We start from the raw sequence: 25,030 nt of genomic DNA, 5'->3' as shown, positions 1-25,030 counted from the left end.
AATCCAGTGAAAGCAATATTCCTTGTCTCCAAAAACAAACAACTGGGGTAGTAACCGACAAACAAACTAATACATTAGCATTACATTATATAAAGCAGTATTCAATTCTATATAATTCTTTATATATCATTAACTAATCTTCACACTGGTTGGAACTTAAACTGCCTCCAGACTCCAACCATCCACTCCTGCTCTAGGCTAGCTCGTGATCGCGAATACATCTCAAGCAGTCATAAACAAATGTCAAAGTATAAGTCCCCTACTAGGCCTAAATTATCAGGTGACCATAATGTATTATTCAACATAGACTCAAATCACAGGTAAGTGTTTCATATTAAATAATAATTACACATATTCGTCTAATATTTACACTGTAATTAAAACAGTAAAACCCTACATCACAGGAGTGCTAGGCCTATATAGGCTATCACATAGGCCTACATACAGTGCCCTCCAAAAGTATTGGAACACATGCTTAAAGTTAAATATCAAATCATCTTTTGGAAACTGATCTGAACTGATTAGCTGGTTTCATTCTCTTTGAGCTCAATGCAATTCAAACCAGCTAATTAGCTAACAGCTAATAACTGACATAGCATGCCAATCTCTTAGTATGGTGAATTGTATAGTGTTGATGTGGGGTTATTTTAACTCCAAAGGCCAAGGGGACTTTATCAGGGTGCATAGTGTCCTGGATCCATGAAATAACTGGCCTTTAGAAATAAAAATAAAAATCCTCTATGGGAATTTAATGTGGGCGTTCCAATACTTATGACCCCTGTATTTTAAGGAAAACATTTATTTATTTACAATACATTATTCATTCACAAAGAAAATTGATGTCCTTAAAGGTTGAATATTTCCTCATTTTTTCATTTAAGGCAGTAAGATCAATTTCCAAAAGATGATTTTATATTTAACTTTAAGCATGTGTTCCAATACTTTTGGAGGGCACTGTACCTAAATCTCAACAGATGGCCAGGAGACCATGCTGCTCCCTGCACACCGGGGTTACATGATAATTACCTCCGCCAAGAAGGTTATGTTTTCATCTGGGTTTGTTTGTTTGTCTGTCTGTCTGTCTGTCTGTTAGCAAGATAACTCAAAAAGTAGGCTAATGGATGGATTTCAATGACATTTTCAGGGAGGGTCAGAAATGACTGAAGAAATTGAAGAAACGATTATATTTGGGACTGATTGGTATGACCGTCAGGATTCTCGAGGCGTTTATGTTTTTCGCTTAGCGGCATGGTATGGCCATGTGGTGGCGATCTGAATAGTTTAGGTTCAAATGTATGACAATCTAAGAACAATACAGGCAGAGGTCTGCGCTCTGAGTGCTTTTCTTGTTCCTTTTGTAGGTCTCTCTGCTCCTCCACACAAGTGTGTGGATTGAAAGGATGGACGGCTCCTGTGCTTGTATTCAATAACTACTGGGCCCCCACTTTTTACTGCCTGTAATCTTTGGACCTCAGAGAATGTGTGAAAAGACATTGCATCACCTGAGGATGCTTACACTTGTGTTGAGTGGCAGCTGCAGGTAACACTGGCCCACTCTTAACACACCTGAGCATCGAAGACACAGAATGAACTAAGCCGGCCTGCTCCAGGACACAGGACCAGACAGTCAAGTTCAATCATATTGTCTCATACTTGTGATCCAACAGGAGAGGTGATCGAGCTGAAAGTGGGAGAGGAGGATGAGAGGCGCTTTCCTGCTACTCGCCACCTCCTGTGCTCTTCTCAGTACAGGTGAGTCTCCCATAGAACAGCTTTGTGTGATGGTCTACGACTCTACGATGTTGTGAAATCATAGTCATTTGCATAGTGCATTGCATTGCAAGAAATGTTAGAGCAGAGATCTTCAACGGGGCCTCCTCAAGGTTACTGCAGGGTATTTGCCAAGTTATTTTATGCCAAATTTGTCTTCCAAAAAACTTGTTCTGTAAATATATGAATCTGACACTGCTGTTTTACAGCATTGCAAAACAATGTTATACATGGCACTATCAGCCACTCAATCAGTTTGATTAAGCAAACAATTTGCTGGTGATAAGGAGAAAAGTCCAGGCACTCCAGGAATGGTGATGGAGGAAGGTATAGTTAAAAAGCCTTTATTTAAATCTGGCTACATGGAAACGCCAATATGGTCTTCATCTTGGTCTTCATCAGGGCATGTACAGACAATTTGCTGGCTTGCAAAAACATGGTGACATGACATATCAGCCAAGGGGTATACTTGGCCTGAAAAACTTAGGGGGGCAAATTAATGATAAAGACATGGTAATGACATAAGTAACTCATTACTTGTCAGTTATGTTGTTGTTTGGTGAAGATCTTGTCTATGACCTTAAATGACCATATCTACAGTATGAGGTGAATACAGAGATTGATGCTACCGTAAGCAGGCAGCCTGAGGAGCGTGTGACTCTTTATGGGCCCATCACACATAATAACTCTGGAGTAAAATATTAGCAATGCCACAAGCGTTACTTCTGCATCGAAAACAATTTTTATATCCCTTGATGCACTGTTCAGTCACAAGGCTTTTATGGCACTGGCTGCCTGAAGTAAGTGCCTATCTTCATCAGAATGGGTATTAACTCCTTCAAATGAATGATAAAACAATGCAATATAACCAATAAAATGATCGTCCGTGTAAATATTTTACCGTTGAGAGAGACATTGTATTATTGTGATTCATGTCATTGTCATAAAAGTTTGTCACGTTCTGTGATCTTGACAGCAATCTTTGACCATTTCTGGGGACAGGGGCTTGTCACTGCTCCTGGCAATATGTTAACATTCATTTAGCCTCATTCATATTTACCAAATCAATCAATCAGAATCAATATCAATCCCTGTCAGATTAAATTAAAGAATTAAACAGAAAGGGAAATCTAACAGTGGTTATAATGTTATTTTGACAATGCACTTGACTTGTGGTGAATCTTGAAGAATGTGTGTCCCTCAGCCTGGTGTGAGTGTGAGAACGGATGGAGACCCTACGATAACCGCTGTTACTTCTTCTCACCGTCCACCCTGAGCTGGAACGATGCGCGCGAGGACTGCGAGACTAACAAGAATGGCAATCTGATGAGCATCACACACCTCAGCGAGAGGGTAAGAAGCCGTGTCACTGCCATCAGTCCTGATTATAGCCCCACAAACAGTACCATGACCAGACATACCGTACATACCAGACACAGATACACAAACATGCCCCATGTGTTACAGCGTATATCATGTTGCATGTTACATCAGATAACAAATCCGATCTCTTTTCTGTCTCTCTTTTTCTCATTCTTTCATTTCTGTCCTCTGTCTTTGTCCACGTCTTCCTGCTTCCTCGTCACGCAGGATTGGGCCCGCACTCAGGTGGGAGGAAATATTTACTGGATCGGTCTGAATGACATTGCTGAGGAAGGTGTTTGGGAGTGGACGGATGGCGCTGTGTGGAATCCCATTGTGGAGTGAGTGTCTGTGACCTGCATATGAAATCAGAATCAATATTCAACTGAATTTGCATGGTCTGACTGGATTTGGTCAAGCTCCACCATATAGTCTGTGTAGAATATGATCTGTTTGTATGACTTCTGCTTGAAATGGTCAGCTTTGCACTTGTGTCTACAGGTTGTTTTGTGCATGTTTACACTGGATGGGCATAATTGTGTTTTATGTGTCCTACCAAAGGTACTGGAGGCCGAACCAGCCTGATAATTGGCAGGGCAATGAGCACTGTGGACAGCTGGACACCAGTGGCCGGTGGAACGACGAGGGTTGTGGAGTCAGGCGGCGGTACATTTGCAAGCGTGAAAATCGTAAGTGCATACAGTAGTGTCGTAAAAAAAAACATGGCATAAAAAAAACCTCACAGAAGAAGAAGGTTACTCTGGAAGGCCAGAGCATAGATATTAGAAAGCTAGACACCGCAATATCAGTCAAGTTCTAGGTGGCATAAACGCGTTCGCCATATTTCTGGGGGCAACACCTTGGGCTCTTCTCATTCATCTTTTTATCTATCCTCCTTCCTTCCTCGGTCCTCCGGCTCGTTCCCATTGATCTAGATCAAGAATGATGGGGTGGCAACAATGGGATAGTCTATCCAGTGTTCTTTATAGATCAGTGGGAATGAGCTGGAGGACCGAGGAGAGAGGAGAGAGGTTGAGAAGGGGCCCTTTACTGTCTAGAGATACCTGTATGATTTCCAATCAGAGACACCTGTCTCTCCATTGGCCTCCATTGATTGTTGCTCCCACTAAGATGGCCGTGCTATTTACGTACCTTCCAGAGCTAGCTTTCTAATATTTATGGGCCAGAGAGAAGCCTTCTTCTTCTTCTTCTGTACGTTTTTTTGGCCGTTTGCAAACAGAGTGCATTATTGCCATCTCCTGGACTGAGGTTGATGGCAAGTGTACCCTGTAGCCTCGATCTGGCTTGCAATGGCATACTTGGATGAATAAGGCAAATAACCATCCAAAGCCGATACTCAAGCCAATATCAGAACAGCACCTGTTAAAGCAACACATAATAACATAAACACTAGCCTGACTCTCGCCAGACCCTTGTAGTTCCGCCATGCTCCACCAGAGGCGTTTCGCTGAGCTCCACACAAGGGTCTGGACGCGAGGGCAATCCAAACCCCTGCCAGTGTGATCAAAAAATGAGCAGCCAATCAGGAGCGCCGAAGCGAGTGTTTGATTCAAATAACAATGGCGGCACGCAGCGAGGAGTCTTGTGCTGACATTGATTCTGCTATTTCAACCGTTTTGTCGAATCTATCGAGTATTCATTCTTTCAGAGAATAGTTTTGAAGACATTTATTGGTGGCAAGGATGTTTTTACTCTTCTTCCGACCGGATTTGGCAAGAACTTGAAGAAGCCTAGCACGTCATTCAAGATAACAGGCAAGTGGTTTATCAAATCACATGCGAGGATGTTTTACAAGGACCCGCCTTCAGAAATACATCTCCTATCGAGAAGTCCCAGATCCTTGTGTGAAGCAGACAGCGAACTACAGGATCTGGGGAAAGTCAGGTTACATAAACACATGATCTCATCTATTTTTAGAGCACATATTTAGTTGAAAAACTGTTGCTAATAATAATCTGTCAAAATTACTGAAGTGGCATACCAGTATGTTATCCTCCAATATGACGACAAAATAGACAAAAAGATAATCACACTTGACATTGATAATTTGTGTTTCGCCACATTGTGTGTCCCCAGCTAACCCCCCAGTCGTGTGTGATGAAGCTAGCGGCTGGCAGCAGTACCAGTCAAACTGCTACAAGCTACGCTCCAACCTGAGGAAGAGCTGGCTACAAGCACGCACTGACTGCGTGACTGAAGGTGGAGACCTGGTGTCCATCACTTCTGCAGAAGAGGAGCAGTATGTCACTAGCCGTCTGGATACCAACCAATTTGACCTCTGGATTGGCTTCTCAACAATGGTGAGAAGAGTGCCTGGATTACAGTCAATGTCTCATGCCCAGAAGATCTTTCTTTCTCTCTCTCTCTCTCTCTCTCTCTCTCTCTCTCTCTCTCTCTCTCTCTCTCTCCTCTCTCACTCTCTCTCTCTCTCTCTCTCTCTCTCATACACACACACACACACACGCACACACACGCACAAACACACACACACACACACACACACACACACACACACACACACACACACACACACACACACACACACACACACACACACACACATTGAACACATTGATCAGTGACACCAGAAGACTGTCTTCTCACACTAAACCCCCTGACTCACAGCTCCATCTAGTGAGAATGCTTATTACAGCATTTCAGTTATGGGACTGAAGTACACTTATCGCATCAATCTCTCATCTCTGTGGGACATTCATAATGCTGTAATTTGAGTTATCAGATGATGTATCACTTTTCTTTAGCTTATACATATCACATACAAAACTCTGCCATCCCAGCTAGATACATTAAATCTAATTTTGGACAGAAATGACTGTTTGTCACTGATGAACAGAAATTTAACTAAATGACGTGTCAAACATTTTGGATTTAAATGTGGATTGGGTATGCCCACCACCATCCTCTGTGTGGTTCACAGGCCTGCACCACCCTCTCCTGCCAAGTCCAGCCTGACAGCACTACATTCGGCTGGTCAGACGCCAACCCTAGTACATCATACACCAACTGGGGAAACAATCAGCCAGACCAAAGGTGAACACTGTAAGGTTTCTCTGTTCAAACCGTAGCCAGAACAATAATTGACTCACAGCATAAGCGCCACACAGAGGTAACAATAGCAGAGTCCGGTAGGAGCAGCAGGAGTCGTAGCAGGTTTTCAGAAATAGATGATACTCACTGTCACAGTGATCTCGTCCTTATGAATCTTTCGAGGACATAGCCCTACACATGGACTATTGATAGGTTGTGTAGGTCAGTGGGATTGTGTCGTTGTCAACTAATTAGATTGTATGCGTTCTCCTGACAGCGATAAAGCAAATGGACTGTGCACAGCGGTCATAAAGGATACCGGAGAGGAGTTTGGCAGATGGAAGACCCACGTATGCCGTCAGCAGCGCCCGTACATGTGCAAGCGTGGACTGAACAGTAAGTTCACATCTGAAAAAAAACACTCCCCCTGACCCTATCACTGAACTTGATCTCTCGTAACCTACTGTACTAGCCTCTGCCTTACGAGCTGTCTCGCCTTACCAAGAGCTTTTAGCTTAATAGTTTAACGTGTTTGTCCTGCCCACAGCCATTTGCCCTGCTGGGTGGCTCAGCTTCGCCGGGAACTGCTACTGGGTCGTCAGCAACCCCAATCTGCTAACCACCTGGAACGATGCCCTCACCAAGTGCACTGATATGGGGGCCAACCTGGTCACCATTAAGAAGTGAGAACTGACAGCCGCAAGGGCTATAGGGCCATATGCTCATGCTTTAATTTCACATTTTTAAAACAGCTTTGTGTGTATGTACTGTATGTATAGTATTAAAATACATTTGGGAACAGACCCAAAAAATGTGTAAGCTGATAGGAGATAGACAGTCATTATGTACTCATAAATGAAAGCAGAAAACCTTAATTTCACACATTTAGGCTGTGTCGGGCTTTATCATAATTTGTTATTAATGCTTTGCTACTACAGTATAATGTTCTTGCTTCTAAAGTAATGATTGTTTAAGATGTGGATGAGGTCAAATGAGATCTGACTATTAGATCCTGTACATGCGCCTTGTATACATATCGCATACTCCAGATGCTTACAGTAGGCCTGTTTTCAGTGCAGAGGAACAGTTCTACATTAATGCCCAGCTCCCTGATTTTCACCAAGTGGAGATTCCTGATATCTGGATTGGCCTCTCAGGTGAGTGATGTTGAAACTCTCCTTACTGACTGAATATCACAACAAAACAATCTTAAGAATATTTCAAAGATTTACTGTTACAGACAACTTTGCGGCTTTGACACAGCAAGATAAGGCACATGGTAAACACAAACAAAAAGTACATGAACATGTACATGTACATAAAACAAAATCATTTCCGCTTCGCCCTGTATTATACAAGTTTGCAAGCCAATAGACCCTGAGCACAAGCTTTCTTTAAACATAAACTTGTGTTTTGCTATCATTAGATAAGGACCAGGATGGCAATCTCCAGTGGGTTGATAAGACCTCAGTGGAATACTCAAATTGGAGGAGTGGTTTCCCTGTATACACAGAAGACATGTGGGACTGTGGTCAGATCTACACAGGTGAGGCAGAAATTCGCACCATACTCCCAGAAATACTCAAACACATTGTTAGTCTTTACTTTACTTTGCCCTTGACCCTGTGACCCTAGCTTTTGATTTTGACAACCTTTCACTTTCCATGGCACCTAGGAAATTACAATGGCGAATGGGAGACCACAACCTGCAATAAGAGACTCGGTTACATCTGTAAAATGGCTGGTGGCCAAAACATCAAACCCACGTCAGCTCCAGGTCAGATTACTTTAATGTGATTACAAAGATTTATGCTCAATATGGCATATACTGTACCAGACTTCTCTAACAGACAGGTAACAGGAAAAGGGAGGGGGGAAAGACAGTTGAACTACTCTGCCTGAGCCAGGTCTATGACCAAAAGCTTTCAGATTTGAATTGATATACTGTATACAGTATACTTATATATACTGTATATACTGTATATATTTTTTTCTATTTTATATTATTGGGTGCTAGACCCAAACTGTGGCGATGAGCTGTGGCTTCCTCCTCTTTCCCCAGATTCCCACTGTGACCAGGGCTACTTGCTGTATGGGGACAACTGCTACCACTTTGAGTCCGATGACGTCAAGGCCTGGAATGACGCAGAACAGTACTGCGTCGGGCAGGGCGGTCATCTGGCCAGCGTCCACAATCAAGAGCAAATGAGCTTCATCATGGGTAAGACATCAGAGCAGGGCATCCAGACACCTATAGTTCGCATACCTCTCAGGACAAATCCTGGGCATGTTTGGTGTCGTTTATTTCTGAAGCCCTTGAGAAGCCCTTGAGTGTTTTTGACTGCTTTTGACTGCTTTTGTACACAGCACACATGGCACGGACCTCATGGGTTGGCCTAAATGACATCCAGACTGAGAACACCTATGTCTGGACTGATGGCAGCGTGCTGGTAAGTGAAAGCTATGCAGATAAGGCAACACTGTAGGAGTCAGATCCCAGATATGTCACATTTGTCTCTGTTCCTGCAGGATTTCGTTCCCTGGGAGCAACATCAACCAGACAACTGGCATAACGAAGACTGCATCTTCATCCGTGGCGTGGAGCACCACAATGCTGGCCAAATCAACGATCAAGACTGCTCCCACTCGTACCCTTTCATTTGCATGAAAGGTGAGGAACGTTTCTGACCCAGGAGGGCGCTACACTGCCCGCACGAATGCCCTGATGTCGTGACATTAACAACTCAACATTTGTTACTTTATATTTTTTTCCATGTATCTACAATGAATGCACCCTTTCCTCCCCTCTCTTTAGGCAAAGGCCAGGGCCCACCACCTGTCCCCCCAACCACAGGTCCAGGTAAGAGCAAATGGCTCACCATGACCTCCGACTAAACATAATAATACATTTGGTATTATCATGCCGAGGTGGTGTTAAATAAATGCAGTACTTTCATATTGTATCTTACTAGTTTTAGCCTTTGGTCACTAAAGTGAACCCTTAGACATTCTAGTGATGGTAGGTGTGTGGCTCGTAGATGTGAGTACAGTAATGCTGGAAGCAACAGTACCATGAGCTTTGGTGTTGTCTCTCTGTGCCCTCCCCTTACGCCACCTGTAGGCTGGAATGAGAAGTGCGGCAACTGGCTACCCGATCCCTTCAACGATTACTGCTACCTCGTCAGCTCCCTGTCCATGAGGACCTGGAGGGACGCCAGGGCCGACTGTGTCAACCAGGGGGGGGACCTGCTCAGCATCACCGAGCCCTTTGAGCAGAGTTTCATCCATTGTAAGGCGGCACTCATTCAAACAAACCTCATCAGCATAATCTCACCATAACCCAAAGCATTGCATTCATACTGTATGTCAACTTTATAGAAGGTCTACATGACCTACATGACGTTGTGAATAAATGTTTGAAATGTGTAATGGACAGTGTGGGATTTTCTCTATAAAGTATTACTGGTAAACTTTACCTTATCCAACACACCTGTCCCCACAAGATGTGTACAAAAGCACTTTTCAACCATTCATATGTCAACACCAGTCTCCTGCCGTCCAGTCAAGGTCACGATGGCAGTATATTTTTTGAACATGACATCTTTTATGATCTTTTATGTACCTTCAGCTATAGTAACAAATATCCCCACTGGCATTGCTCTGTGGATGGGAGGCCACGACTCTGTGACTGAGGGGGGCTGGGAATGGAGCGATGGCTCCCCTTTCCGCTACATCAACTGGAACGCAGGTGAGAGTGCTGCTGTGACAGACTGGACGAAAAGGAGAACGCAGTGCGGCCGAGGGTCATCTTGATAACAGAGCTGACTGACCGGTGCTCATTTGTTCTAAGAGAACTTCTACTTCATATAGCTTCTGTCGTAAGCAGACATGGTTGTTTTCACCTGAATGTGTTTTCTTTTTTAGGAAATCCTGATGATTATTATGGAGAGGACTGCCTCGATATTCTGATCAGTAATGGCCTCTGGAATGATGATAATTGTGACTATAACAGAGGTTATATTTGCAAACGAAGAGGTACTGGATGTTTTTTAACCGTTTTTTTACGACTTTGTGTACACTGTTTGATTCAGTGAGAAACACAGTTTTTTTTGTCTCTCTTAAACAGGAAACACTCCAGAGCCCCCTCCACCTCATGATGGTATGTAAGTCTATGGCAGGACTCTTCATTGGGCGGGGAATTATATGATTTCTAAATGGTCCTACTTCGCTTCATAAAATGGAGGCAAAAACCAAAGCGTGTGCTGTGTTGTCGTGTCAGTAGTAAAGTAATGGGGTCGGTAAAGTTAATGTGCATATTGCGTGGAGTGGTCAGTGTTGTTGTGCGGATGTAGCTGATGGGGTTGTGGATACTGTACTTCTGGTCTCCTCCAGGATTCTACACTGGTCTCGCCTGCCAGGACTCCAGCCTTGTGCTCCACTGCCCACATAACAGCGTCATCAGCATACAATCAGCTTTCTACGGCCGCAAAAGTGACACGGTCTGCTCTTTCGATGAGGGATCCACAGGTGACAATGCTGTATTTTTTTATTGTGCATATATTACTCTACAAATTATGAATCATTATATGTATACATACTGTATATATTACAACATTATGCTATGAATTGTATGTTCTGTTTGAGGTATAGTTGGTAAAGGCACTCTGAAATGGATGTTATTTTCACTGAAAAGGAGCTTAATGAATGCATTCTTTTATTTTTGCAGGGTCTTGCACTGTGGAGGGCTTTCTACCCACTGCCAGGAACTGTGACAACAGACCTATCTGTTTCCTGAGGGGAGTCGCAGATCCGGACCCCTGCCCATCAATCTCCAAATACCTAGAGGTGGTGTACAGCTGCATAGATAACGGTAGGTATTGGGGTTCGTTTTTGCCCTTCCGTAATCCTGCTGCTAACACCAATCATCTGGGCATGCTGTTTCAGGCTGCTTGTGCATTTTAACTGGAGTGGGTGATTTGTTTTGCAGTGTGTATGAGAGGGCTGGGCGTGGAGGATGGGAATGTGACCGACGCCATGCTCTCGGCCTCCTCCTCCATGAGTGGCAAAGGTCCAGCCCAGGCTCGGCTCAACGGCGCCTCCTGCTGGATGCCCTCTACTTCCTGTGAGTGTGGCCTCACCTCGGGCAAACATGTCTCTCCTAACACGAGAATGTGAAGGAGATGAATGGCTTTGACCTACTGTACTTCAGCAAGGGAGTGTAATTGTCCATACCATACCTTACTTCAGCAAGGGAGTGTATGAACCAGTTTGAAACCAGTTTTGTGTGAAACTTTATCACCTTTTGCAGCTAATTCTTGGATCCAGGTGGACTTAGGTGCTTCAAAGAAGATCACAGGGGTAGTGGTCCAGGGGTGCCCTACTGCAGATTTCTGGGTCACCACATTCAAAGTCCAGACCAGCATAGATGGGACTCAGTGGAATGACTACACAGAGGATGGAGGGGTAACCACACTTGACTTACAGTAGAATCCTCTATTTTGCCAGCTAAAAAGTGAACTGTCCCAAGAAAAAAACAATTTCTAGTAAAATGAACAAGTTTATCTGTATAATTCTTTATTTTATTTTATAAATTACTTCCAACCTACAAAGCCACTAATAGGGACATGTGCTGTCAAGTTTCAAAAATTATAATTTTCTGGTGCGCACCACTAGCCTGATTACCATCGACTTTCAAAGGCTCTGCGAGACTTTAGTCTGACCAACAGCCTGTGCTAACACGATTTCTTGCCAGCGCTGGTTGACCCGCCTCCTTTAAGTGCCTCGGTTTGCTACTGGTAGATGTCAGAAAGCGGATTGCCGAGTTTAAACCAATAACAACACTCTTTCCGCTGCCTTGAACACGCCTCTACCCAGAGCCGTTGGAGCTGCTCAAAGTTGATTGGTTCTCGACCAAAGGGGGCAGTTCCGCAGATTTCGGGAACTCAGAAATCCTTCTCAATGAGCAGTTGACCAGACCAGCAGCAAAAGCCTGAAGGCGTTGCGTCACTGGGAGGGCGTGCCAGGCTAGCGCACCACAATCCTTTGTGTATGATGATGGTGACAAAATTGTCCATACCTTTATTCTTCGCCACAGCCAAATCACAAGTTCCATGTGAGTCGATTTGGGCAGCCGTGGTGTACTGGTTAGCGCACCGGGCTTGTAACCGGAGGGTTGCCGGTTCGATCCCCGACCAGTCCACCATGGCTGAAGTGCCCTTGAGCAAGGCACCTAACCCCTCACTGCTCCCCGAGCGCCGCTGGTTGGGCAGGCAGCTCACTGCTCTGGGTTGTGTGATTCACCTCACTGTGTGTTCACTGTGTGCTGTGTGTTCACTAATTCGGTTAAATTGGGTTAAATGCAGAGAACTGAATTTCCCTCACGGGATCAAAAAAGTATATATTCTATTCTATTCTATTCTATTCTATTCTATTCGATACAGTAAATGTGTCACCTGGGTGTAGGCTGGTCTTAAGTGTTCAAGTTCAAGTTTCTTTAGAGGTGATTGTGGATGTGTGTGTCCCCTGCAGGAGTATCCAGGCTCTGTAGACAACACTACTCCTGAGACACAGCTCCTGGGGAAACCTGTGTCCGTGCGCTACATCCGTGTCCTGCCAGTGGCCTGGAATGGACAGGCGGGACTGCGGCTTGACATCCTGGGCTGCGTCTCTGACTGTGAGTCTATTTCATTTCCTAACAAGATCACTGTGAATGTCACCCATCAATGTAAAAAATAAGGATAATGGTTGACTGTTGCCCAACGTTTGTCTTCATTTTTGCCATCTTCTTATAGATGCCATAAATTGTGGCTCAACAATATGGTTGGACCATACGACTGACAAAAGAACGTGAGTCAGACCCCAGTATAGCAATAGTTCCACTCTTCCATTCATGTCGGGCTTCATAATCGTATTAATGTGTTGTGAAAAATGTTCTATGTTATGCTTATGTGAACAAGTGAAACACACTTAAATGTGTACATCTACCCAGATTACACTGTCCAGCTGGATGTGCTCGTGAGCCATACAATGTGTATGGAACCGTGACATACCGGGGTGTAAGTGAACATCTACATCCACACGTGTTTGCAACACTGCATATTCTCAGCATGGAATATACTTTTGGCAAACGGCATGAAGTATTGAGTGGGAACCATTGTGTGTGTGTGTGTGTGTGTGTGTGTGTTGGTGGATGGGTGCGTGGTGTGTGTGGTGTGTGTGGTGTGTGGTGTGTGTGCGTGTGTGTGTTTATGTGTTTCTCTTTTTAGGACTCTACCATCTGTGCAGCTGCCATTCATGCTGGAGTGATTCTGAATGAGAATGGAGGAGACTTCACTCTCATTAAAACCCCAGGCCAGTCCTTCTACGCTGGCTCTGATAGAAATGGCATCACCTCCAAACAGTATGTGCCTATTTGTTCTTCAATAAAGCTCCAGATTTTCCTGATGTTATAAAGAAAAATGTAACCCTTTTTTAATGCCTTTATTTGTATAGGACAGTGAAGTGTGAGACATTTAATGGCATTTTTTAATTCCCTCATAGATTCGACGGAGACTATAGCATTTCTTACACGTTTGCAGATGGAGGTAAGCAGCATCGCCAGATGTCTTGTGATTTCCCAGTGTAGGGATTTGACACAAACAATCTGTTTAATTCCAACTGGGTTTCGACAAGAAGTACAGTAGCAGCACACATTGAGCCCATTCACAGTCTGCGGTGTGTTTTCCAAAACCGAAGTTGCTAACCTGTTAGCAATCTAGTTGGTTGGCAATGGGAAATTGCATTGCAATCAGCAAAGTTGCTAACTTAGTTAGCAACTATGGTTTTGGGAAATGCGCCCCAGAACATCAGAATGTGTTTGAGCAGTATCACATCCCATGCACTGGAGGCCATCTCTCTCCAGCCCTGTCTCAAAACCTCCCTTGTCTTCTTCTCCCTCTGTAGAGCTGCGGTGCTCAGGGCCTGACTGGTATGAGTTTGGGGAGTTCTGCTACAAGCCGTTTGGTGACAAGAAGACGTGGCAAGGTGCACGAGACGCATGTGGGAAGGAGGGAGCCGAACTCGTGTCCATCGCCTCATTGGCCGAGCAGAGTTGGCTGGAGAGCTACCTCTACCAGGGTATGACACACAAACTACATTCTGTGGCATAATTGAAAATCTGGCTGACTGGGTTTACATTTACACTTATTCATTTAGTAGACGCTTTTATTCAAAGCGACTTACAGCAAAAGAATAACATTCACGCCACAGTGAGAACTTGTCTAGGAATTACCAGTGCATCTGTCAATACAATTGACTATTTGCACGGAAGGCTGTTCAGGTACCTCATTTGTTTTTGGTGGAACCAGGTGTGTTGAACCAGCCGCTATTGTTAATGCAATAGTGTGAATCAGCACGTTATGATATCAAAGGATTTATGCATGTATTAAAATGGTTATTATTGGACAAACCATATCTTCAGTGTTGGAGTGAACATGAAAGGAGCAAAATATAACAGAAGATGCAGTCACAACACAGCCTTCCATGCATATAGCCTATTACTAGAGGATAGGGTTTGTTAGGGGTACATGAGTCAGCAGGAACAGTTTTGTGTCTTTGCCTCGGGGAGTACAGGGGTGCCTGTAGAGGTCTGGGGTACATTTTAGATAGAACATGTCCTTTGACTTAATGGCTTCCTTTAATGATACTCATAAATAATTTGCAGAACAAGACAGTCAGCCAATGTTTACTTTGTGTGCTTAAGGACGGGCAGAGAAATCATTGCTCACCCGGGATTCAAAATAGAGAGAATTGTCATTTCTAAAAATGGGAGAAAAAACAGATCAGGGTTCTTTTGCTTCAAAGCCGATGTACAGTAGCGACTAAAGTGGTGCTTTCTGTCCATTCTCCTCTCGCTTTATCCGTAGCTGACACTGATGTGTGGATCGGCTTGAATGACCTGGTCTTCCCCGGTTATTTCGCCTGGGCAGACAGCTTCGAGGTCACCTTCACCTACTGGGCACCTGGCGAGCCCAACAATCACATGGGCTTCAATGAGGATTGTGTAGAAATGTACCATCAGGTAGAGCATTACTGTGTTTTCTGTGCCCCGTGTGTTACACACATATAACACCCCTACTGAGAAGCAGAGGTGTAAAAATACGGTTTCAGAAAAGCCCTGTCACATTTTGGTTCCAACCATTCACTTAATCAGCTGAATCTAATAAACACAGTTCCTGAGTCAGGTAGATCAGCTAATTAGTAGGCCTAATCACATGTGTTAAGTGCACAGGTAGAACCAATACCTGACAGGACTCTCTAAAGCCGGACTTTTACATCTCTGCTGAAGAGCATTCTATGGACACGTTGTGCACCTCAGTCTCCCTGATCATACTGATGTTTTCTTTGTGCTGTAGACGGGAAGGTGGAATGACGTCGGCTGTAGTGAACTCAACACCTACATTTGCAAGAAACCCAAAGCACACTATCCAATACCCTCCGTCCCACCCACCGTCTATGGGTGTCCACCGGTGAGCCAGCCGACGCCTTAGGGCTTGTCACCTAACCAAGTGGGGTTAATTTGTTGTATACCGTTCTTCTTGTGCGTAAGCCTAAGTATGTTTCCACCACCGTGGTGTTTTCCTCAGGGCTGGGGTGCGTACGCCTATGGCTGCTATTGGTTTGAGGAGGGCCCAAAGAGGCGGGACGAGGCCAAAGCCTTCTGTGAGGCAAACCAGGCCACGCTGGTTCACATCATGGACGTGTAAGCGAACCTCCTCTTTCCTTGATACTTAGATCTCAATTACTTGATACTCAGACTTACAAGCTGTCACAAGATTTGTTTTTTTTTTGTTTGTATGCTGAACCTTTTGCTGCATTTTGCCTGATGTTTGTTGAGCATATTTGTAAATTCCTCTTTGATAGCTATGAGCAAGCCCACTTCACAGCCTTCCTGGCGCAGTACACTGGGGACTGGTGGATGGGCCTGAAGGGACTGGGCGGCTCTATAGGGGTCGACTACTACTGGGACAACGGACTCCCACTCTCCTTCACCAACTGGGACAGGGAACAGCCAGGTGAGGCCTCCACTGCCTCACCTGAGAACAGCGGGCAGCTATGCAATTTATCACTGGAAGAAAACCCAGTGCCTGAAATGAGAGTACAGGTTGCAGTGGGGTTTTGGGGAGTAGGGGTTTGCTGCTGCTGCTTGCGTCTCAGAGTGTTAAATAATTTGACGATACATTTGGCTGGGGGTGAACAGATGTGCTGGTGCATATTTCATCTCGCTGATGTAAGTGTGGTAAAGTGAGCAGAGCTCCCGTCTGTAGCCTTGTCAGGACATCAGTGACAATCCCAGCTGTGCATGTCCTGGGCTGTGATTGTCTTCATGGCAGCAGCAGCCTAATTGGCTGTGTTCTGGATGAGGATGGATGAGATGTTTCAGATCAGTAGGGACAGAATTAGCTGGTGTACAGCCAACCACAATTAGAGTCCCTTTCCTTTTCCTCCCCCATCCACTGCTAGAGTCAGCTAAGAGAGTTTTAATTGAGGTATGGAGGATATGGATTAGCTGAGTTGTCTGAGTTGTAGCCGTGCTCCAGCATAAATAAAGACCAGATGATTTACTCTTGAAATTCTGCAGATAATGGGCAAGGGTATTGTGTCACCATGACGACGGCTCCCATCGCCGGGTTCTGGAAAAACGAGGATTGCACAGAAGCCCGCCCCTTCATCTGTGAGAAGGCGAGGAACGGCCTGTCTCCCCCAACACGAGCCCCCACCCCCCCTCCTGTCGGCGGCTGCGCGGACGGCTGGACCGGTCAACCCCACTTCAGGAACTGCTACAGGGTTAGACAGCTGCTTCTCTGAGACTCGGAGGTCTTGATGTAGGGGACCCATATAGTCCAACAGAATTCATTCTGTCCACAAATCCCATCCAAACATTTTCCACTGTTGTGAATATCCTCATAACTAACTATTTTAGTTTGCAAAATGAAATGAAGTGACATTGCAAAAATACTGCCATTACTAACATATAATCAACTATTACCAAGAAGTTAACTCTGGGGTTTTCCCTGAAAAAAGCCAGACTAATACTTAACTGTTGTGATACTTGGTCTTCTCTCTCTCTCTGAGCAGCTCTTCACAGTGGACTACTCCAACAAGAAGAGCTGGCAGGCGGCACGTGAGGACTGTGTGGCGCGGGGGGCCGACCTGATCAGCATCCACACTGGCGACGAGGAGGGCTTCCTGGCGGCCTTCACCAAGGGCAAGACCACCTGGATCGGCCTGAAGCACAACGCCTTGGACGGAGGTGAGGGGCCACAATAGCATCATTCACTCACTCAAACCCTTTTTCACAGCCGCCATTTTGAGATGAAAGATGCGTCAGGGTAAGCACAGGTGTTAATACCTTATTGAAGTCTCTGGTTGTTTCTCAAACTGCATACTTCTGTCAGTACACTGCTAGTGTGCACTGAATCGCTTACACTAGTAGAGCGTTTACTTAGTATTGTCCCAATATCTGCACTATTCATGGGTTTCATCAGTTCCCTTTCCACAGGTGTATAATCAAGCACCTAGATTATGAATGCAGACTACATGGTGCTTGATTAACACAGCTGTGGAAAGAAGTGTGCAAGTAGGCTTCAGAGAAGTGTAGCAGAATCAGAACCTTAATTAATGTCATTAGTAACACCTGGGCTTGCCATATATTTCATTGGCTTGGTTACAGGCGGATGTCGGATCACTTCGGTTTACTTCTATAATTAGGATTACTGACCACTGTTAAGATGCTATATATTTCAGTTAAAATCATATAAAATCAATAAGATATGAGAAAATCTGAGATGGGAGACCAAGCTTCAGAAAATAAAAGTACTAAAACGTATTTTCCAACCATTCACTTAACCAGCTAATTCTTATTAGCTCAACTCTTCGGCCAGGTAGATGTTTAGATGAACAGGCAGAGCCAAAACATGGTAGGACGTTTACTTTTGGAAGAATGGGTTTTCCATCCCTGAATAATATAACAATAGTGTGATGTGTATATGCTGAGAAATTGGCCTCTTCTCAACCTCTTTCCTCGCTCCTCGCTCCTCTGGCTCGTTCCCACTGATCTAGATAAAGAATGATTGGGCATGAATGGAATAGTCTATCCATTGTTCTTTATAGATCAGTGGGAACGAGGCAAAGGAAGGAAGGAAGGAAGGGAGGATATATAAAAAGATCAATGAGAAGAGCCCACTGTATCCACTGTGCATCTTAATGAACAAGTAGCATCACGACAGTAGAACATTTCGTGTGTGCTTTTCCTGAGCAGTGTTGTGCTGGTGTCTACTCTGCAGGTTACCAGTGGAGTGATGGCTCGGCCGTGACTCACACTAACTGGGGCTTTGGGGAGCCCAACAACCACGAGGGGCGTGAGGAGTGCGTGGAGATGATCACCACCAACAACGGCACCTCCTTCTGGAACGACATCAACTGCGACGCTCACCAGGACTGGATATGCATGATCGCCAAGGGCAAGACCCCCATTTTGCCTCCTGTGCCCCCTTCACCTGTCCCAGGTGAGCGCTGGTGTTAGACTGACCACCACAGAGCTCCAGCAAGTTCAGGGGAAAAAAATATCTTTAAGCTACAAGCTGTTTTCCTTGCTTCTTATGCTGGTAATCTACCCTAACCCCCCTTTTTTACTCTAAAACTATTTATATTGTCTTAAAATCAAGGAAAGACACCTGATTATGTTCCATAGTGTACTTTATTATGTTGAAGGCTTCACGTGTGTATGTGTGATTTCATTTTTCATGTCGTCCCTTCTCAGCTCCTGATTGTGGCACAAACCCTGGATGGAGAAAGAACAAAGGGATCTGCTACCTCTTCAATGACACGGACACCGTGGACATCTACACGGCAATGGTCCGTTGCTATGCTGAGAAAGCCCTGCTGGTCTCCATCCTAGATGAGGACGAGCAATCGTATGTGGTCACCATGGTACGTGCCAAGAGAGGTTGTCTCAGAGGTTATAAACACTTCATTTTGTACCATGTGAGTGAGAGCCATGCATGCATGCATGCAAGTTGGAAAGTTCACAATGTGTGTGTTTTGTGTGTGTGTGTGTGTGTGTGTGTGTGTGTGTGTGTGTGTGTGTGTGTGTGTGTGTGTATGTGTGTGTGTGTGTGTGTGTGTGTGTGTGTGTGTGTGTGTGTGTGTGTGTTTGTGTTTGTCACTGCAATGCAGGTGGGAACAAGTCAACTGGCCAGTGCTTGGATAGGCATGCATATGTTAGGAATAGCAAGCGGACAGTACGCGTAAGTATCTCTAAGAGTTTTTAAAATGCTATCACTGACTCATGATATCTATTGTTTCATTTTATTCGTCTGCTACTCCTGCTGCATCCATCCATCCATCTTTTCATCTCTTCTCTCACTCCCTCCACACTGCAGGTGGGTGGATGGGTCACCTGTGACGTATGTCCACTGGGGCCCAGGTGAACCCAACAATGCTAACGGGGAGGAGCAGTGTGTGCAGATGAATAGATACCCCGGTATGTTTACTTTTAGACTAGAAACGCTATGTGCAGTATATTAACACTTAAATAAAATAAAGACCTAAATAAAAAAAAAACTGAAATAAAACATTGACGGCATGTAAAGTCGTATTGTAATAAAACACTAAACAGAAATAACCTGTGTCTTTTCAAATATATTACAAACAGTTATACTTAGTCCACATTTGTTGTGTACCTCTGACTTGCCCCATAAGGCTCATGGAATGATGTGAACTGTGGCCGAGACATAGCTGGCTACGTATGTAAGAAGTTCCCGGGCGATAACCACACCCCTGTCCCACCCACCCCAGCCTGGGACGGAAACTGCCCAGAAGGTGAGGCCACATCTGGTTCCCATGTTAACCCAAGGACAAGCAAATTTACCTTAGTCAGGATCATAGTGCAGGGACTCTAGTTAAATCAGTTCCTGTCTTTGTCTTAACACTTGTCCGATTAATCGATTAATCGATTATCCAATTATCATGTGTCCCATTAATCGATTTTCAAAAAGGTTGTCGATTAATTAATTTAATTGTCAACAATTAATCGATTAATAAGCCCTACAAAAGACTCTCACTTAACTGATGACTACTAATATATTTAGATGAATACAGTATTGAACAAAAGATCATGAAAGAGTCGACTAACCCCTCTCCTGGATGTCTCCAGGGTGGATGTTGATTGGAAGCAAGTGCTACCTGGTCAAGGGTCCTGATCGGAATAACCAGAATAACTTCAAAGCCAACTGGACCACAGCTCGGAAGTGGTGCAAAGATAATGGGGGAGACCTGGCTATCATCGACTCGCATTATGAAAACGGTAAGACCCAGACATAATGTACTGCATTAGCTCAAATGCATTCAGTGGCTTTTTGCCATGTAACATAATACTACACTGGGTTATCCCACTGTACGATGATGCCTTTAGTTGTCTTGTCCCAACAGCTTGTTCATATACAGTATGTGTGCAAGCTGTTGGGGCAATATAAAAGGCAGCTTGCTCACAGTATCACTCTTCACAGACTTTGTGGCCAGTTACCTGCGGGACCTGGTGAAGCCTGTGTGGATCGGTCTGACTGATAGCCTTCACGAGGGCGGGTTTGCCTGGGCTGATGGAGTCAGCCCCGTGCGCTACACCAACTGGGCGGACAAGGAGCCCAACAACCACAATGGCAAGGTGAGACGCTGAGATAGTCACAGTTGAAAATCAGTTGGCAGCCTTTTTGAGTAATTCAGCAGCATCTTGGGGTTAATGTTTTATGAATCGTCTTGTTTGTCTGATTATTGTCTGCAATCTGAAACCTTTGCAGCTGTAATAAAGTCTCATCTAGCTGAAGAAGGGCAGATATATTCACCTGATTCACCTGATATCCAGTACAGATTAAACATTGAATGAATACTGTTTATAGCATGGCATATAAACTGCAAGGTACAACTGTGAAGAAATAATGCAAAACCAACAGAAAAGTGACTTCTGGACTTTTTTCTTCTTCTCAGGAGCACTGTGCGGCCATGACGCACACCCACCATCAGGCAGGCCGCTGGAACGACGATTCGTGTACTCAGGAGTATGGCTGGGTCTGCTCCCAGAAAAAATGTGAGTACAGGGGAAATGGACATCTGGACGAGATGTTTCTTCACTTACAGTATATTCACACATTCGTTTAGTCAATTTTACATTACTCTACAAGGGATCGTATGACAGAGTCAACCAGTACTGTCCATCTTCACCTCTAACTGCCCAAACCTTGTGCAATTCACAGCGAGTGGCCTCCCTCCAGCCAAAAACCCGTGTAAAGAAGGCTACATCTCCTGGTTTAATAACTGCTACAAGCTGGAGTTCGAGCCCAAGAGCTGGGAGGCTGCACAGGTGGCCTGCCAGGAGGACGGAGGGAACCTGGCCAGCGTGGACATGAGCTATGACCAGGCCTTCATCTCTGGAGCCGTGCTGCAGGGAAGGCCGGACGCCTGGATTGGGCTCAGGAAAAAAGTATGGCCACAGAATTGGCAAAAGAAAATGATATACGCTTTCAAAATGCATTCTACCATAACAATGAATGGATAGAATCATTGGTAATGATCTTTGATCCAGTGATAATTGAATGAGCATGTGATATGAATTTTGTGTTTGCTTCATAATGAGTGTGAGCTATGAATTGTGTGTTTGCTTTTTAATAAGTTGTGTGTTTGCATTTTTCCTGCAGGCGGACAGTGATTCCTACACTTGGTCCGACGGCTGGCCTGTGTTCTTCACCCACTGGGGTCCTGGAGAGCCGACCAATATCAAAGGAGAGGGCTGTGTGGCCATACACTCCCCAGTTGGGTACTTTTACGGCACCTGGAATGACACGGCCTGTGACGTTGCCAAGCCCTACGTCTGCAAGATCTCTTCAGGTGAGACACTTGTTAAAACATTCACAAAATGATCAAAAGAGAAGCTCTTTAAAAACCCATTGTCATTACGGTTGTGCACGGCTTACTGAATATGAGTGTGTCCACAGACAAGCCACCCCCAACTCCTGCACCAGGAGATGGGAAGTGTCTGCCTGGCTGGAGGAAATATGGACGCTACTGCTACCTTGTGTACGACGCTCAGAAGGGCTTCTCCTGGTCTGAGGCGAGGCACGTCTGCCAAGAGTACTCAGCCGATCTGGCCTCCATCCACAGCCGGGCCGAAATAGAGTTCATCCGGCAGTGGAACTACACAAAGTACCATCACCTCTGGATGGGCCTCACCAGGGACAGCTCTTGTACGGGCACCACAGCACCACGCCAAGGCGCACACACACACAGCCAAGCATCACACTTTCACACTCACACACAGCGCACGTATGTGCACAATATATGATTCTATATAAGCCGACTGTCAGTGATCCGACATGAAAATGGCTAAAATTTTTAAACACACTCAATTAATAACTGTAGGTTAGTAATGGTGTTTTGTTGTGTGTATGTGTGTGTGTGTGTGTGTGTGTGTGTGTATGTGTGTGTGTGTGCGCCTGTGGTGTCTTCAGACGGTTGGGCCTGGACTGATAAGACCTCCGTGGGCTATGTGAACTGGGCACCAGGGGAGCCCAACGTGATTATCCATGATGGAGAGCTGGTCAGGGAGGACTGCGTGGAGATGTACCACGACGGCCGCTGGAACGACAACAACTGCGGTCTGAAACGAGGCTTCATCTGTCAACATCGCCAGTGTAAACACACTTATTTACACATTTTAGACATATTTACATATGTACATATAAAGTCATTTAGGGCTGATTTGCAGGACATGGGTTAAGCTATTTACTGAAAAAGAGTTTTAAGTCTAGTACGGAGCAAGCAAACTGGCTCTTAAAGGGTAACTACCGGTATGCAGGTTTTGTAGCTTAATTTACTTCGGCTTCGGAGTCATTGGAATGGTTATATTTCAGTACTTTCTCCAAGTTGAATGGTGGCTGTCTTGCTTCCCCCTAGTGTCTCTGAGCGTAAAAACCAGCCTTGCAACTGTGGTCCAGTGAGCCGCTAGTCAAAGTGTCGCAGTCTCGCGATATGACAAATGAATTTACGGCACTACACATACAGGCCCAATCCCAATGTCTTGACTCACAGGCTTTAGAGCTTGCTCACGAAATTCGTAAGGGCTTAGGGCTGTCCCAATGTCGAATTTCAACGGGCGTGAGGGTTTGACTTCACACTTACTGTGCCCTTTCTGTGAATCTGCCTCGGTGCAGACTTCACCTAAGGGAATTACTCATAGTTCAAAGTGTTGTGATGTTTACCACGGAGATCATAGGAAAATCCAGAAATTACAAAGGTAAACAACAGTATGATACATGTGCATGGTGCAAATGTGTTATTAAACATCGCCAATGTACATGTGATCTCGTGAAGTGCTGTCCCAATCCCAGATACCTATCTCAGCCCATGTGGCCTTACACACTCACTCAGCACCTGAGATCAATAAAGTCTGTGAGTCTTTGTCCTTAGGCCTCAGGGCTTACTTTGGGATGCAGCCAAACACAGGCTAGAACAGGTACTGTGGCAGAGCCAGCGAAAAGAAGCAGAAAGTGAGTAAACTGTTGTCGGAGGAACAGGGAAAGAGAAAACAGCAGACTGACCGAGCAAGGAGTGTCGTAAAATAGATACTCTGAAGCTGTTGGGGGAGCTCTGAAGAGAAAACTGAGATAAAAATCCAGAAAACGGCTAAGAAATTGCCAAAATTGCCAAGGGTTTCTTAATGTTGATTATTTGATTTTACTCCTGAAAGTTTTTCTCCAACTGAACATCATCGGTTATTTATTTTTATTTATCTTTTTAAATACTGTTCTCTCTCCCAGACTACTTCACTGATGACAATGGAGGGATCATCATACCAACAGATCCTCCTCCACCACTTGGCAGTATGTTCATTACATTGTAACAATTATTATGAAAGCCACAACAAGCCACTATCTGTTGACTTCAAAGGCAGTTTTGCCCTCATGCAAGTTAAATAGTATGGCATTTCTAATATATTAGTTAGCATATTGATAATTATTATGGAGGATGCTTACAGTGGAGAAAAGTGACTTCTGTGAGGATTTGATTGTAGAATATGACATATTAGGTAATAAAACTAGGAGGGAGGTTCCATTTATTCGTTCAACTGACCTGAATTTTGTTCTCTTCCAGATGCTGGGGTGATTGCCGGGGCTATTATTGGCGCAATTATATTTGTCGGACTAATTGGAGGGCTTCTGTATTATGCTGTTAATGTGCGAGGAGTTAAACTAAGCTTCCCCAGCCTCCCGTATCGAGACAAAAGTGGCGTTGGCGTGGTAAGTGACAACAAAACTTAAACCTCTTTGACACTGGATGGCGTTTGTTTAGAGTAAGTGCGAGTGCATGAGATGTGCTTCTTCATTCAGACTGGTTTGTTGTGTCCTTCCTCCACAGCCAACTTTCACTAATCCCAACTTTGGAGGAGGGGAATCAGAGACATGAGCGGATTCCGTGAGGTCGGCCGGATCCTGCTGGTCTTTTATAGTACACGTGGCATTGCTGCATGACAATTACACAGCCTCTCAATTACCAAAAAGTTTGCTTCAATATTTCAGCTTATGCACACATATTTCACTGTCAAATTATATGAAACACATATGAAATGTTTAGCCCTTTTATTGAAAATGTGCCAAATGCATTGTATATATTTTGTCTATACTTCTGAAATTCAAATTTAATAAAAACAAAAATAATAATAATTAAAAAATGTTTTATTATTGACTTTGGACGTCACATTCCAAATCCATCAATTCTTTTCATTACTCAAAATTCTTTAATT

The 25,030-nt window shown here is 44.5% G+C and overlaps 1 protein-coding gene across 1 annotated transcript; it reads left to right on the top strand.

The window, feature by feature from the left end:
- The first annotated feature begins 1,690 nt into the window (after nt 1-1,690).
- LOC134101280 (macrophage mannose receptor 1-like) lies at nt 1,691-24,693 on the top strand. The gene is made up of 50 exons (XM_062554880.1): nt 1,691-1,752; nt 2,975-3,123; nt 3,361-3,473; nt 3,694-3,821; nt 5,230-5,453; nt 6,092-6,204; nt 6,479-6,597; nt 6,749-6,884; nt 7,276-7,358; nt 7,628-7,747; nt 7,877-7,978; nt 8,264-8,422; nt 8,569-8,651; nt 8,731-8,872; nt 9,017-9,061; nt 9,323-9,490; nt 9,830-9,949; nt 10,126-10,236; nt 10,328-10,360; nt 10,594-10,728; nt 10,928-11,071; nt 11,189-11,323; nt 11,510-11,664; nt 12,730-12,874; nt 12,993-13,047; nt 13,190-13,256; nt 13,467-13,600; nt 13,741-13,784; nt 14,143-14,316; nt 15,105-15,259; nt 15,594-15,707; nt 15,825-15,940; nt 16,102-16,253; nt 16,820-17,025; nt 17,317-17,491; nt 18,525-18,746; nt 19,001-19,170; nt 19,417-19,487; nt 19,623-19,723; nt 19,942-20,061; nt 20,396-20,545; nt 20,748-20,902; nt 21,223-21,322; nt 21,489-21,715; nt 21,930-22,119; nt 22,227-22,475; nt 22,740-22,922; nt 24,048-24,110; nt 24,382-24,527; nt 24,646-24,693. The coding sequence occupies exons 1-50, from the start codon at nt 1,701-1,703 to the stop codon at nt 24,691-24,693; spliced, it is 6,501 nt and encodes a 2,166-aa protein (XP_062410864.1). The 5' UTR covers nt 1,691-1,700.
- Nucleotides 24,694-25,030: the final 337 nt, after the last annotated feature.

Source organism: Sardina pilchardus, chromosome 14 (genome assembly GCF_963854185.1).
Source record: "Sardina pilchardus chromosome 14, fSarPil1.1, whole genome shotgun sequence".
NCBI lineage: Eukaryota > Metazoa > Chordata > Actinopteri > Clupeiformes > Clupeidae > Sardina > Sardina pilchardus.
Note: the sequence above shows the minus strand (reverse complement) of the source record. Positions and strands in the feature narration are given on the sequence as shown.

What these genes read in the sequence shown, in the direction of transcription:
- LOC134101280 (XM_062554880.1), top strand. Translation starts at nt 1,701, where the DNA reads ATGAGAGGCGCTTTCCTGCTACTCGCCACCTCCTGTGCTCTTCTCAGT. An exon ending in CTGGATGCCCTCTACTTCCT is followed by an intron (nt 11,324 to 11,509) that starts GTGAGTGTGGCC and finishes CACCTTTTGCAG; the next exon opens with CTAATTCTTGGATCCAGGTG. An exon ending in ATAGCAAGCGGACAGTACGC is followed by an intron (nt 19,488 to 19,622) that starts GTAAGTATCTCT and finishes TCCACACTGCAG; the next exon opens with GTGGGTGGATGGGTCACCTG.